The sequence below is a fragment of the Panicum hallii genome, chromosome 9 (assembly GCF_002211085.1).
Source record: "Panicum hallii strain FIL2 chromosome 9, PHallii_v3.1, whole genome shotgun sequence".
Lineage (NCBI taxonomy): Eukaryota > Viridiplantae > Streptophyta > Magnoliopsida > Poales > Poaceae > Panicum > Panicum hallii.
The window spans coordinates 31,453,275-31,467,805 of NC_038050.1; the positions used below are offsets into that span (position 1 = coordinate 31,453,275).

The window sequence follows — 14,531 nt, forward strand, 5'->3', positions numbered from 1 at the left end:
TTTCTGTTGTTACTGTGTAGACAACGAGGCTTATACATGCTAACTAATGTTTAATCTTTGCAAGATATAAGACTACAATTCATTTATGATTCAAGGAGGAGGAGGAGGAAGAAGTTTTCTAAGAGATTGCTCGATAATCTGAATTGAGAAGGATATAGGACTTCCATTTGTTCAACATCCCTTAATCTAAATAAAAAACTGTTCAACATCCAATCATAATAATATATCGGGTTGGCCCCCTTACTTGTTACCGTTAATTCATCATTTTAGCTCTAAACTGTGTATACCGATCTGCTATTTATTACTGCTCACATGCATTTATACGTCCCTCAAAGGTGGGTTTACCATATGAATGGTACTTATAAAAAAAACTATACTGTCAAAGAGTTAATAATTGCTAATGTCACACGTTCTTGAAATGATGCTTACATGCCCCCCAAACCCTAATAAAACAATATTTCAACCAATTTAACAATTACCAAAATTAACTGAAACCGTACTGCATTACACACTACTCATAGCACAAAGTTTTTTTTAAATAAAATCGAATATTTTCTAATTTGATCCTCCACACATCATTCCTCCTATAGATAAAAGGTTCAAACATCATCCATAAATTATAGGTTCATAATATTGCCCAACGACTATCACAATCAAACTCATTTATAAACACAACACAACTTGATCTCCCAATCTTTAGACAATTACTAATAGCTAAATTCACAAACCCTACATGATGTTCCATTACTCACTAGTGTCTCTCCCATTATGTTTTTCCTTATAAAAAACCTAGAGACATTCTCCATCTTCATCCTCCCAGAGCACTCATGCTCATCCACCAAAAAGCCCCAGAAACCTCTCTAAAGCCCTGCAGAAGGGCCCCACCTCGCCGCAAGCCACAAGTGCTTCCCACGCAGCCGCCATTATCATCTCCACTCTTTCTCCCCACAACAGTCACGCTCCCTCACAATGGAGCTCGCTCTCCCCCTCCTCCTCGTCCTTGCAAGCCTCTCGCTTGCCAATGCCAATGCCGGCGGCGGCGGCAACACGACGACCTACATCGTGTTCATGGACCCGGCGCGGATGCCGGCCGTGCACGCGTCCCCGGCGCACTGGCACGCGGCGCACCTCGAGTCACTGTCCATCGACCCGGCGCGCCACCTGCTCTACTCCTACTCCGCCGCGGCCCACGGATTCGCGGCGGCGCTGCTCCCGGACCACCTGACCATGCTCCGCGGCACCCCCGAGGTGCTCCAGGTCGTGCCGGACGAGGTGTTCCAGCTCCACACCACGCGCTCCCCGGAGTTCTTGGGCCTGTTAACGCCGGCGTACCAGCCGGCCATCGGCAATCTGGAGGCGGCCACGCACGACGTGGTCATAGGTGTCCTGGACACCGGCGTCTGGCCGGAGTCGCCGAGCTTCTCGGGCGGCAACCTGCCGCCACCGCCCGCGCGGTGGAAGGGGGTGTGCGAGGCCGGCGTCGATTTCCCGCCGAGCGCCTGCGGGAGGAAGCTGGTGGGGGCGCGCAGCTTCGCACGCGGGCTCCGTGCGGCGAACGGCGGCGCTATAGGCGTGGGGAAGACGACGTTCAGGTCGGCGCGCGATAGGGACGGGCACGGGACGCACACGGCAAGTACGGCGGCGGGGGCGGTGGTGGCGAACGCGAGCTTGCTCGGGTACGCCACGGGGACGGCGCGTGGGATGGCGCCCGGGGCGCGCGTGGCCGCATACAAGGTGTGCTGGCCGGAAGGGTGCCTCGGCTCCGATATCCTCGCCGGCATTGACGCCGCCGTTGCCGACGGGGTGGGCGTGCTGTCACTGTCCCTCGGAGGCGGCGCGGCGCCGTACTTCCGGGACACCGTGGCGGTCGGCGCCTTCGGTGCCGCGGCGGCCGGCGTGTTCGTCTCCTGTTCCGCCGGGAACTCCGGCCCATCCGGCGCCACCGTCTCGAACTCCGCGCCGTGGGTCGCCACCGTCGGCGCCGGCACGCTAGACCGCGATTTCCCAGCCTACGTCACGCTCCCCACAGGTGCACGCCTCGCCGGCGTGTCCCTCTACGCGGGCCCCTCCCCCTCTCCCCACCCCGCCATGCTCCCTCTCGTCTACGGCAGTGGGCGCGACAACGCGAGCAAGCTCTGCCTCTCGGGGACGCTCGACCCGGCCGCGGTGCGCGGCAAGATCGTGCTCTGCGACCGCGGCGTCAACGCGCGCGTGGAGAAGGGTGCCGTCGTCAAGGCCGCCGGCGGCGCCGGGATGGTGCTGGCCAACACGGCGGCCAGCGGCGAGGAGCTCGTGGCGGACAGTCATCTGCTCCCGGCCGTGGCGGTTGGGCGGTCGGTCGGCGACAAGATACGGGAGTACGCGGCGCGCGGCGGCGGCAGGCCGATGGCAATGCTGAGCTTCGGCGGCACGGTTCTTGGCGTCCGGCCGTCGCCCGTCGTGGCGGCATTCAGCTCTCGCGGCCCCAACACCGTCGTGCCGGAGATCCTCAAGCCGGACATGATTGGCCCGGGGGTAAACATCCTGGCCGCGTGGTCCGGCATAGCGGGACCGACCGGGCTCGCCAAGGACGGCCGCCGGACGAACTTCAATATCATCTCCGGTGAGCGTCCCACTGTCACTATCAGGCTATTGCATTCCTCAGATTCAAAATTTCTCATCTTGTCATGTTGCTATCGTCCGTATCAGGCTTTTGGACTTCTCAGATTCAAAATTTCACATCTTGTCATTTTGCTAGCATGTTTGGAGTTACTGATTTACTGCTCCTACACACACATACATTCAGTCAGTAGAAGAGGGGAGATGTACTAGGAAACAGGATTCAGTCATGCTCATGCTGTGGCAGAAAGGCCGTTTCATCCCAACGTTCATTTCTGTCGTAAGAAATGGCATTTGCTTTCACCGCCTTTTGTCAGGGATGCACATGTGATGCTTTGCAGATATGAACTCGTAAAAGGCAACAGCAGCTAGGACAAGTTACTTTTTTACTTTTGTTTCTTTTAATTGGCAATTCAAAAGGCATGAGGCAAGTAGACACAATCACACTAGTGTTTGAGTACTCTCCAACTTTATAGACTGGGTATTGTGAATCTGTGGTGACGTTTTCACTACTAACTGAAAAGAAAGGTGTCGAGTGTCGTGAGTACCAATTTGCTACACAATTAAAGAATTCTGTGAGATCTATATCTCATTAATTCTTTGTTGTCTGATTAATGTCAGAATAGTCTTTGATTCTGTCCTGCACTATGACTCCAGGAGTAGATCAAAATCTAACAATGTTTGCTTACTGAGTTGATGCTGGGATATTGATATGTTCTTAGAAGCATAGTTTAATTGATACTAGTAGACAAAGCTGTTTCTAGTGTACCCCCGGATTATGTGCATTGCTGCTGTGTGTTGCCATGGTGGTTGAACTGATAATCTTTATGATGAGAAGAGAAATACACAGGAGATTTTCCCTTTGTTGAAAAAAATTATAAGTAGATGGAATGGAAGGAATAACTGAGTTGATGGTACCATAACAGAGAATTCAAATCTTGAAATCAAGTGGTTTTTTTTCTCAGTTGCTCTATGTTCCATCCAGGCACATACTCTCATCTTGTATTCTCAGCTATCGTGTTCTCATATGTTGATGCATAGATAATGCTTTTCTCCCATGATTGATATTATGAGCTATTAGTTTGCATGCTATTATGAGCTAACCTGAACACTACGTTTGACTAACTAGTCTCTCTAATTCGTCAGGTGTTTGCTTTTATCTGATCAATTGATTGATTACTTTGGTTCCTGCAGGGACATCCATGTCCTGCCCTCACATCAGTGGAGTTGCTGCACTACTGAAGGCCGCTCACCCTAACTGGAGCCCTGCTGCCATCAAGTCTGCACTCATGACCACTGCATACACTGTTGACAACACAAACTCCTCTCTGCGGGATGCAGCAGATGGGTCGCTTGCAAACGCATTTGCTTATGGTGCTGGCCATGTCGACCCACAGAAGGCGCTTTCTCCAGGCCTTGTGTATGATATCTCCACCAATGACTACGTTGCCTTCCTCTGCTCCCTGGACTACAGCGCCCCACACATCCAAGTGATCACCAAGATGTCCAACTTCTCCTGTCCGAAGAAATTCCGTCCTGGTGATCTCAACTACCCTTCGTTCTCGGTGGTGTTCAAGCAGAAATCGAAGCGGGTCCTGAGGTTCAGAAGGGAGGTAACCAACGTTGGCCCAGCGACGTCTGTCTACAACGTGAAGGTCAGCAGCCCTGAATCTGTTAGCGTCATGGTGACACCGACTAAACTGACGTTCAAGAAGGTCGGGCAGAAGCAGAGATACTATGTCACCTTCATGTCGAAGGCTGGTCAAGGCCAAGCAAAACCGAATTTCGGGTGGATATCCTGGGTGAACGATGAGCACGTTGTTCGCAGCCCGGTTGCCTATACATGGAAGATGTGAGGACGGTAAGTTCAGTCTTCCTGGTGCCTAATCATGGTCCGAAGCAGATGCAAGATAGACAGCTTGATGTAGTTTGCTGATCACTCTCCACAAAGAGAATCGGCGTGGAGCCCTCGACTGCAAACCTATGTTTGTTTCTTCCCTCGGTCGGTCGGTAACTCACCGGACCTTAGTTTCGCCTCTAGTTTTCAGAAGTCCGGCATGTAACTTGTGAAATTAACATGTGAGGTTTCCTTTCTTTCTGGCTTAGGCCTGCAGACATGAAATCAATCTGCCGTTTGGTGTAGCCATGTGGCTGGTAATATGTACTGGCTCTACATCGACTCTGTTACCTGAAGCTGTGCAGAATGAAATGATTGGGTTTCTCTGCTACCTTGTTGCCTGTCAAGCCTGTGAATTGACCTGATTTTTGGACATGCTCGCCAGAATTTCAGATTTGAACTTGTACAACGCTGAACATGATACTGCTACTTTGCCCTCCACATGAGCTGCCGCTCTAGTGACAGGATTCTTGCCGCAAATCCTCCCATCGTCGTAACGCACACAAACATGAGAATTCAGATCCCAGCATACTGTACCGTTTGCAGGTACTAGGCTGGCTCGATGGACATTACGATCTGCTTTCCTGGACAAGGAAAAGAAAAGGCTGCGTGCGTTGTCCCACACCATGCCGCCTTTTGCCCGGCATGCGTGTGTACGCCTGCAAAGCACGCGTGCTCTCTGCTCTCCTACCATCTTCCTCCCGCACTTGTCATCTCCGTTACAGATGATCTGTATTGCTACTATTTCTTTTCCTTCCAGTATTATTTTTTTTCGAGGGAATCCTTCCAGCATATGAAAGGCAGTTTGTCAACGGAATATTTAGGCCTGCTTGATTGATTGTTTCGTATCAAGAATGGCCCAATGGGTGCAAAGTCAGTCATATCTGGAGTAGGCCACATTGTGATGACCAATTCCCGCCCCCCCCCCCCCTCACGTACACCTCTGTTGGCCCAAAATTATAATGTGTCCTGGCCCATGCTAGCCCAAAACTACTTTTTCATTCATCCCAAATCGAAGTCTGAGCTGCCAGTGAAACATGATGCCCTTCAAGAAACCATTAGTCTGTGGGGAGGAGACTCCATTAATCTACTTATTAGTTACAACTTTGCAAGAAAACCTTTGCTTTCATTTCCCCCGTTAATTTCCATGATGATGCAGACAAGATTCATTTTGTGGAGCATTCTGTTCCCTTGCACATCACCGACCGTTCATTTGTTCTCCGGCGGCGCCGTGTACACAAATGGTTCTACAGCGCCGTCGTCTAGAGCGAGCAGTGACTCCAGGGCCTCCACAACGGCTGACATCTGGGGCCGGGATTTAGGGCTCACATGCAGGCACTTGTGAGCGATCGCTGCGGCCTTTTGTGCAGCGCGAGTAGGGTACTGCCCGTCCAGCCTCCGGTCCATCACGCGGGCGAGCCGGCGAGGATCGTTCAGGCACGGCCGCGCCCATTCCACAAGGTTTTGCTCTCGCGGCGGCCTGTTCTTGTCCACCGCCTTCCGCCCCGTTAGCAGCTCCAGCAGTACAACGCCGAAGCTATACACGTCGCTCTTTGTTGTCAGATGTCCTGATACAGAAGAGTAAAGAAGAGATGATAGACTTGTCAGTTGAGTTATCTACGTGTTTACATGTTCAAACTTGTTCTGCTTGCATATATATGAGAACGACAAAGAGAATGCGAAGCTTATACCGGTCATGATGTACTCGGGTGCGGCATAGCCCTGTGTGCCCATGACTCGGGTCGAGACATGGGTTTCGTCTTCGCCAGGCCCATCCTTTGCTAGTCCGAAATCCGACAGCTTTGCTGTGTAGTCCTAAATGAAGGGAAAGAACCACATGAACCGGATGTCAGTGAGATGATATACAACACTGGATCATGCAATTGGTTAACGAACCTAAGCATGTACACATACCGAGTCCAGTAGGATGTTGGAGGCCTTGAAATCGCGGTAGATGACGGGTTTTGCAGCTTCGTGGAGGAAGGCCAAACCTTTGGCAGCTCCAATGGAGATCTTCAATCGCGCTGACCATGGCAGGGAAGCAGAGTATTCTGTAGTATTGATGAAAGCATTTGTTTAGGCCACTTAAGCATCAACAAAATGCAAACGATATCATTGCGGTGTTATTTTTTTAAAAAAAAATCTGTATGCGTAATTCAGCCTACTAGGATACAACTTCGACCACTTTGGACTTGTGAGCTTTGCTAGTTCCCTAATGCATAGTACAATGCTTGGCCATCTCAATATGATGTCCTGTGTGGACTCTTTAGTAAAGTGAAACAATTGGAGAGTTCAATGGCCCTTTTTGTCACACTAATTAGATTCCATCATAACAGCCTTTAACTAAACATTAAAATGTGAACTGGTCTGTGTGTGTATAGTTGCAAAAGGGGTTAGAGGTATAAACCGTGAAGAATACGAAAAAGTTCCGTGTGCATGAATCACATCGGGTTATCAAGACCAGGTCATCAGATGCATGACGACAAAGGCTGATGTAAACATTTCAACTATATACGTGCAACAGCAAGTTTTTTTTTAAAGAAAAAATCTAAAAAGCAGTATGAATAGTCAATATCTCTTGTATTTGGACATGCACATAGACGAAAGCTAAAGGGAAAATTGCATAGGGATCATGATAGTGACTACTACTGAGTGCCTCTGGTTCTAAAAGATAAACATATCCATCCACTATTTTTTTTTGCAAAGGCACCAGGTGGATTACCAAGATAAATGCGAAACATAGTTTGTCGAACTTTTGTTGTTACTGAAAAAAATGAAGTAAAATTATAGAATCTGCCGTACTTTTGAAGAGATGCTTCTCCAAGCTGCCCCTCGCCATGAACTCGTAGACAAGAAGCCTGTGCTGTTCCTGGTAGCAATAGCCGATCAGTTTGACGAGGTGTGGATGCCGCATTTGCCCAAGGAAAATGACTTCAGCCTGCCCAGACGAAACAAACAAATAAATAATCCATCACAGATTGATACAGGTCAACATATACAGCATCTTCTAAGTATTTTAAGGAATATCTTGACGGCTAACACTTATTCTAGTCGAATTATTTGACCAAACAATGCAGTGTTGGTTAGGTGGTTGACAAGTTGACTAAAGAGTTCTGAAAGGAAATCACGTCTGAAGAGGAGAGAAGACTTGGCGACTTTCGTCCAACGTGATCACAGCTAAGCCAGATGGCAACACTACAGTTTTCTTTGGAGTAGGCTTAGGATAATCTTATCTAATTCTTGATTGTTAAATAATATAAGGAATTAAAATGGGCATAACAATAATTTTCATGTTTGTTTATATTAATCTGAACGGCAGTCGCTCATTATAGTACATAAACAGTGCAGAATATTGCTTGAAATTGTAACAAGCTTGGAGTTTTGTTTAGTTAACCCTACTTCCTGAACATGCTACCCCACACTGCAAAACGCACAACAGTATCAATGACAACTTTGGAATTTTGCAGTTTAATTCTTCAGTGCAGTTTCAGTGCAAAGTCAAGAAAATGCTTAAAATTAAGACAGGATTCATCACAAGGTCAACAATTCAACATCACGTCCTGGAAAATCGGCTCATTCATGAAACAGAACGCCATGGTAAATAGGTCCCAGGTCTTGGCTGGCTAATTGTTCAAATATACATTACCTCTCAATTATTTGATAAGACACTAACCTGGTGTTTTGTTAGATGAATGAACCAATCTTAGATGGGTAAGTTTGATTCCAAGAACTTCTCTAGGATAACTCGAGCCATCATGCTTACACTAATTATCTGCATATTGAGGCATGAGATGGTGATGGACCAACCTATTTCATTTCGCAAACTAAATAAAAATATGAGCGAGAAAGTGATGGTGATCATCCCATTCCTCAAAGCAAACACCACAAAAACAAATCGACCCTTGCACCAACTCCAACACTCTAGGCTCATCTCAAACCACATCTGCCCAAACCATTCACATGTAAAAGAGACTGTTCAATATGTGGAAAGTGAGTTTACTTCCAGAACATGATTCCACATTAGCGATGAACTCAAACCAAATCCTGTATATAGCTTAAAAAGGATTAAAATCTACTCACTTCAGACGAACAACAGTGCATTAATCACTATATTCTCGCATGTCCGCCTCAAAAAAATCTACTAGGTTATTGATCTTAATCAAATAATTAGCCGCGAACTACTGTAGCTTACCAGCCATTCTTTATGTCCCTGCGAGCCCTCGAGGTCGAGCAGCTTGACGGCGACGGCCTGCGGGTGCCGGAGGCCCGGCCTGATCCTCTCGTCGACGCGGCCCTTGTAGACGGGCCCGAACCCGCCCTCGCCGACGAAGTTGCTCATCGAGAAGTCCCGCGTCGCCGCCCGGAGCTCGTCCACCGTGAACGCCAGCACGTCGGACCCCGCCAGCGACAGCGACAGGTCCTCCGGCGACGGCAGCGGCGGCGGCGGCGGCGGCGCGGGCGGCCTGGAGCTGGAGGCTACCTTCGCGGCGTTCCTCGAGCCGGAGCCGGAGTCGCCGGAGAGGCCGGCGTAGGAGGAGCTGAAGCAGCCGAGGCCGAACAGTGAGCTCCACGACGTCGTCGACGACGACTTGGGCTTCCCCATGCGCGCGCGTGCTGATCAGAAGTCGAGCGATTTTGTTTGTGTGGAGTCGTTTGTGTGCGAAGCAGTCGTTGTATGGAGTGGGCTGTTTGTAGGAGTAGTTGCTGGCATCATCAGCCCATCAATCAGAGGTTTGGTTTGGTTGGGAGAGCTGCTTCCAATTTTCCAAATTCTGGATTGTATTAAAAAATAGGTAATGACCAGTATTCAGCGGCCGTATTTTATTTCTCTTGAAGGGCTGGCTCTCCGACTGGACCAGAGCACGTATTTTTCAGTTCAGCCTCTCATTCTCGTCGGCGTGTGGGGCCCACGCAACTCGACGAATACGCGCTCTCTGGCTCGCTCTTATCTCGCGCTTAGGGTTTCGCCGGCGGGAGGTGGCTCCGGAGCGCGCCGCAGGCGAGGCGGCTGGGACCCGTACCCGGCCCATCGCAAACAGAGCTCGCCGTGGCGGCGGCGACGGTGGGAGGCGGAGCTCCGCACAGATCATCTGCCCGCGAGTGCGCTCGGCCACGCGCCGCAATGGGGCGACGACCGATTCCCTTCGTGGGCGGGCACATCAGAGAGGATGCGGAAACTCCGGCAGAACCCTGCGCCCAGCAGGGACCACCGGTGGTGGAGGCCTCGCGAGTCAGACCCGGGAAGCGGGGGGTTCTGGTGAGAATATCGCGGCTCTAGGAGTGCCGTGGCTGCCCTTCGAGTTCCAGCAGCAGGCAACTTCATCGCCGTCGTCGACTGCCTCAGCCACGCGCTCAAGATCAGGTTAGGATTTTCTTCCCCCATATTTCCCCATCCCTCCTCTGACCTAGTTGTCTAAAGCGACCTCGCATGTTGGTCGATTCTTTGAGTAATTGATGGTTAGTGTGGTGTATTTCCTCTCGGGATCTAATGGTTTTTGCATGGACGCTTGTGTAATTCGGGTATCCGGTTCCCTAGGGTTTAATGGTTCTACAGGAAATTTCATAGCAGGAGTGTTGTTTCATTTCCTTTTGCGATGAGAGAGATTGAGGGAGGTTGTCGTAATCAGGGTTAGTGAATTCGGCTATCGAGCTATGAGCCATGTGTGCGTGGCTGGGTGTTTTTTGTGAGATCATGAGCCTTGTGTTAGTTGGCAGCAATGGAGTAAATTGTCTTCACCATGGAGTTTATTTTGTAAATAAATTGTAAGCCAGTTTTTGATAGCCAACATGGAGTTTTAATGTTATAGATTGGATTACAAGTCATAATGATATGTGCTCAAACACAGGTCCAGTTTTATTGTCATCAGTAATGCTAGCTAGAAGGACGTATTCATTCATTTTTATCCAAGGCATTTTTGGTTTTTGATGGATTTTCTGTGAATCCGTAAGCAAGGTTTTAATAGCCATGCATGACACTATGCAACTTGGTTATATTTTGGTACTACTACAGAACTGCCTTTTTCTCTAGGAAATACAAACTTCTTGGTCTTGGTAGAATTTTTCTCATGTTGCATTAATAATTCTATTGAAGTGCTTCCATCGGAAATTCTCTGTTGTATCTGATGTTCTTTACACCCCTTTTGTCATGTGTGCAGCGAGGAGAACTTATGGCTTAGATTCTACAGACCTGGCGTCAATGAAGGTGGTGCTTGCAGGTAAGGCATTTCTTTTTGGCCTAATATACTTTTTTTATTGCTTTGGCTTTGGTGAAAGGGTGAGATCAATTTCTCAAGTTTTTCAGTTACGGTTTCATCTTTTACAGCGCTATGTATCCTGTGTGAAGTCTTTACCGATGAAATATGCCATTGCTGCTCTGGATACTGTTGTATTTTTTTTATTATGTATCTGTTGCTATCAGTAGGGCTAGTGTTTAGAAATGTGGATGAATAAGCTTGTTGCTGCTAGTAGGGTTGTTTAGAAATGTGAGGTGAATAAGCTCATTGCTACTTAGGATACTATTGGTTTTCGTTCCGTATATGTTGCAACTTGATGAGCCTGTGATCTAAATTTCATCTTCCCAACCACTTCACATCTACCCAATTTGTTATTTTTACTATCTATAATTTTCTAGTCTACGGTTAAATGGTATGTTGTATTCCTTCCACAATTATAGCTTCACTCTCTAGCATTTTTCTTGTTATTGTTAAGCAATTTACATATCATGCTTAAGCAATCTGTATCCATTTTAGTTGTGTGCTTACTGTGTTTTTTATTTCTAGGGTCGGCGCAAGTTCAATAACGATATAGAATCTGCACAAGATGTGTTTTGTATGATTCATAACTGCTAGTCACTAATCTTAGTGCTGGTTGAATTGATATCTTCCAAATTTTTTCTTTAATTGATAGGTCTGTATTCAATAAACATGTTAGATCTAGTTTTTTTAGGATATGGTCGGCTGGAACTAAGTCATTACTGTTTTATTAATGATGTTTTGACCGCAATTCCAATACAATTTCACCTCTAGAAATACGAAGGTGCATCGCTGTTTGCTACCATTTTTTTAATAATGTGGGCAATAGCATTGTATTAACTGCCTTTGACATGGTGGAGCGGTACAAGCCTTTCTTTACTATATACCTTATTAGACACTAATGATGTTATTAATAAGGCAATAATATGATTCTGGAATAGGTAAAATGGTATACTGCATTAGGCAAAAATATGGTTTGATTAGGTAGTAATATTGTTCTAGAAGAGGTCAATTAGCTCATTTTTACTATCAATGATTTCAATTTTACTGATCAACTTGTGGAATTCATTCGTAGGCAAGTTATGCAAAATCAATGGGCAATTATTAATTTTAGGTTAGCATTTTTGATTCAGCACAGGTTTTACAATTGCTAGCAGTACATAGTTGTATATTGGATATGTTTTGATTTCACACTTATTCCTTGTCTCTTTTTGGTTTTGCATTCATTCTATTAGTGTGTCTTCTTTACTTTTCTTTTGTATCCTCTATCTACTGATCTTGGTAGATTCCATTTTCCTATTGAAGTACCAGGCATAGAAGCAAGTTGTAGATTAGGAAGAGATGATGCAGCTATAGGCACCACACTGTAATAGGACCTGATGAGGTCTACATGTGCAGGAGTAAGATTGTGTAGGAAAAACTTTAATTTTTTACAAGCATAGATGTATTTGTAATAGGATGCCGAATTTATTTTATTTTAGATCCAGTAACAGGAAGAGTAGCAAGAGTAGCAGTTCTTTTCATTGTTCATTGGCAAAAATATGCTACTAAATTAGGCAACTTATGTTACATCAACAAGCAATTTATTCGCTGTGGTTCAACACTTTGTGTTCTGGTTCTAGCAATCTTTTCATAGTATGGGGAATTTTACTATTTTGGTCTACCGAACAATTTCATGCAAAATATTCATTCTTACTTTAGCATTTCATATTCTGATTATGTCCCCTCTTTGATTCAATTCTTTATTTTGGTTCCATAGTAGGCTTACACAAATATGATGATGGTGCCGGTCCATATTTTTTTGGTGCTAGAGAATGAGGCCTGAAGACTTGCTTCGTGTCATTGTCTGAATTTTTAGATTGGTGAAAAATACCTTTGTACATGTTCTAATTTTCTTAGATTTTCTTAGAGTTCTTTAACTTTGCTTATGAGGTCCCCAAAAGTTGCTTCATTGTATAACCATTGAGTTGAATTGGTAGTATTAGTGGAGTAGGAACGTACATAAATGAATAGATTAGGAGAGGCGATGGTGGGTCTGATTGTAGTAAGAAAATTGCTCGACATGTTAGTCTCTCTATTGTATTGACGGGAGTGATTTATATATATGGAAGGTAGCATTTGCTGATTCTATTTGCCTTTTCTAATCGGGGCGACCGTGCGGCTGGTCTAATTTACGGCTGGCCGTATGTTAGCCGTGTTCTTAAAAAATAACTTTTTTTTTGAAAAACTTCAAAATTACAGAGATTACATTACATAATGGATAGCTGAGATTAACCAAATTTACTTCCTCTGATGAACATAAGTCTATATACCTATATAGATGCAACCAAATTCAAATATGTTTCAACCATTGACTATCGGCATCTGGAATTCATATAGAAGAAAAATTCCATTTTTACAACTCAAAAGTACTTAGGCCTGTTTAGATCCACTAAACTAATCCATTAACCGGTACCTATTACATGGTCCCGTTTGGATCCACCTCTGCTAAAATTAGCTACCTATCAATTAGTTGGTGGATCCATATAGATCCTTAGAGCATCTTTAGTAGTTCCAATAAAAATATCCTAATAAGATAGTATTGGGATATCCCAATACCACTTTTATAGATTATTAGATGCTCCACCTTCATACATTATTAGGAGAGATGATTTTACAGTTTCCTAATAATCTTAGGAGAGTCAAGATTCTCTTTATTTAAGTGGAGTTGGGGTGAAATATTGGGATAATCAAATAATTATTAGGGAAAATGAGAGATTTTTAGATCTGCTGTAGTATATCTTTTTCTCAATATCTTCAGTTTATTGGGAAAAGTGAGACGGCTGAGATTCTATTTTCCTTGTCTTCTTTGGTTCTAGTTTCAGCTAGTTGTTCTGTATTCATCATTATCTGGAATAGAGGTTTCTTATGAATCTATGCCATCGCCTTCTACAACTGCCTTGCGGAATGATGACATCAACATACTAACTGGCGCCCAAATGTTTACATAGGAACCCTACAAACTTGCAGACTATTTTATATTGTAGTTGCAGTATTTTATAAGTAACGTCTTATGCCCAAGAAATCCAATCAACGGAGTCCATCTGCGTTTTAACCCAATCTATATCCGACACGTGTCCCAGTACGTTGTTTTACCATCCCAGCCCAGCTGAAAAAAAAGAAGAAAACCGGTGTCTGGCGCGGCACATGGCAGGGGCGTCGTCGGTTCCTCGGCAAGAATTGCTGCCCACGCGTCCAATCCCGAAAGAAAAAAAAACTCCCCCTCCCCCCTAATTGTTGATCGATTGGTTCGAGTTTTTTTAAAAAAATACTAAAAAATAATGCCAATGGATGTCAGTTAAAAATTTGTTATCTATTTGCAACGTGGCTGCAAACTCAAATGAAAATACTACACGTCTGGTGCATTATTACTCTTTTTTAACTATTTGCAAGTGCAAGGACTCTGACAAACATATTAAGCCTTTCTCAAAACAGGTGTGGTGTTGCGCGCCTGCCATCCTAGTATTCTAATCTCGGTGCCGATGAACAAGTTTCAAGCTAACTAGCGAGAAGCCAGTAGCATATTAGGGGTAGGGGTGATATTTGGGATAGAGGTGGTAAAGAGTCTTAAAATTTAGTCTAAATAATTTAAGAACCGGATCCTAATAAGATCGGGCTCTAATCTTATGTAACTTTAAGTTAAGAGCTAAATTGAATTGTGAAGATACCACTAGTGCCATGATCCGTTACCACCTTTAGTAACGTTCCACTAACTGTTTATACGACTATTAGTGTCTAAGTGACGA

General features: G+C 45.6%; 3 protein-coding genes across 3 annotated transcripts; 2 read left to right on the top strand and 1 right to left on the bottom strand.

Moving 5' to 3' along the window:
• Nucleotides 1–936: 936 nt before the first annotated feature.
• LOC112874041 (subtilisin-like protease SBT1.8) lies at nt 937–4,826 on the top strand. Its single transcript, XM_025937191.1, has 2 exons — nt 937–2,602; nt 3,793–4,826. Exons 1-2 carry the CDS (start codon nt 970–972, stop codon nt 4,452–4,454), a joined length of 2,295 nt encoding a protein of 764 aa, XP_025792976.1. The 5' UTR covers nt 937–969; the 3' UTR covers nt 4,455–4,826.
• Nucleotides 4,827–5,475: 649 nt separating this feature from the next.
• Nucleotides 5,476–9,258, bottom strand: LOC112874043 (serine/threonine-protein kinase RIPK-like). The gene is made up of 5 exons (XM_025937193.1): nt 8,688–9,258; nt 7,298–7,433; nt 6,410–6,546; nt 6,187–6,310; nt 5,476–6,063 (listed from the first exon to the last, which is right to left on the bottom strand). The coding sequence occupies exons 1-5, from the start codon at nt 9,096–9,098 to the stop codon at nt 5,705–5,707; spliced, it is 1,167 nt and encodes a 388-aa protein (XP_025792978.1). The 5' UTR covers nt 9,099–9,258; the 3' UTR covers nt 5,476–5,704.
• On the top strand, nt 9,097–12,876 carry LOC112872987. Its single transcript, XM_025936019.1, has 5 exons — nt 9,097–9,226; nt 9,300–9,857; nt 10,651–10,710; nt 11,822–11,860; nt 12,509–12,876. Exons 1-5 carry the CDS (start codon nt 9,097–9,099, stop codon nt 12,562–12,564), a joined length of 843 nt encoding a protein of 280 aa, XP_025791804.1. The 3' UTR covers nt 12,565–12,876.
• Nucleotides 12,877–14,531: the final 1,655 nt, after the last annotated feature.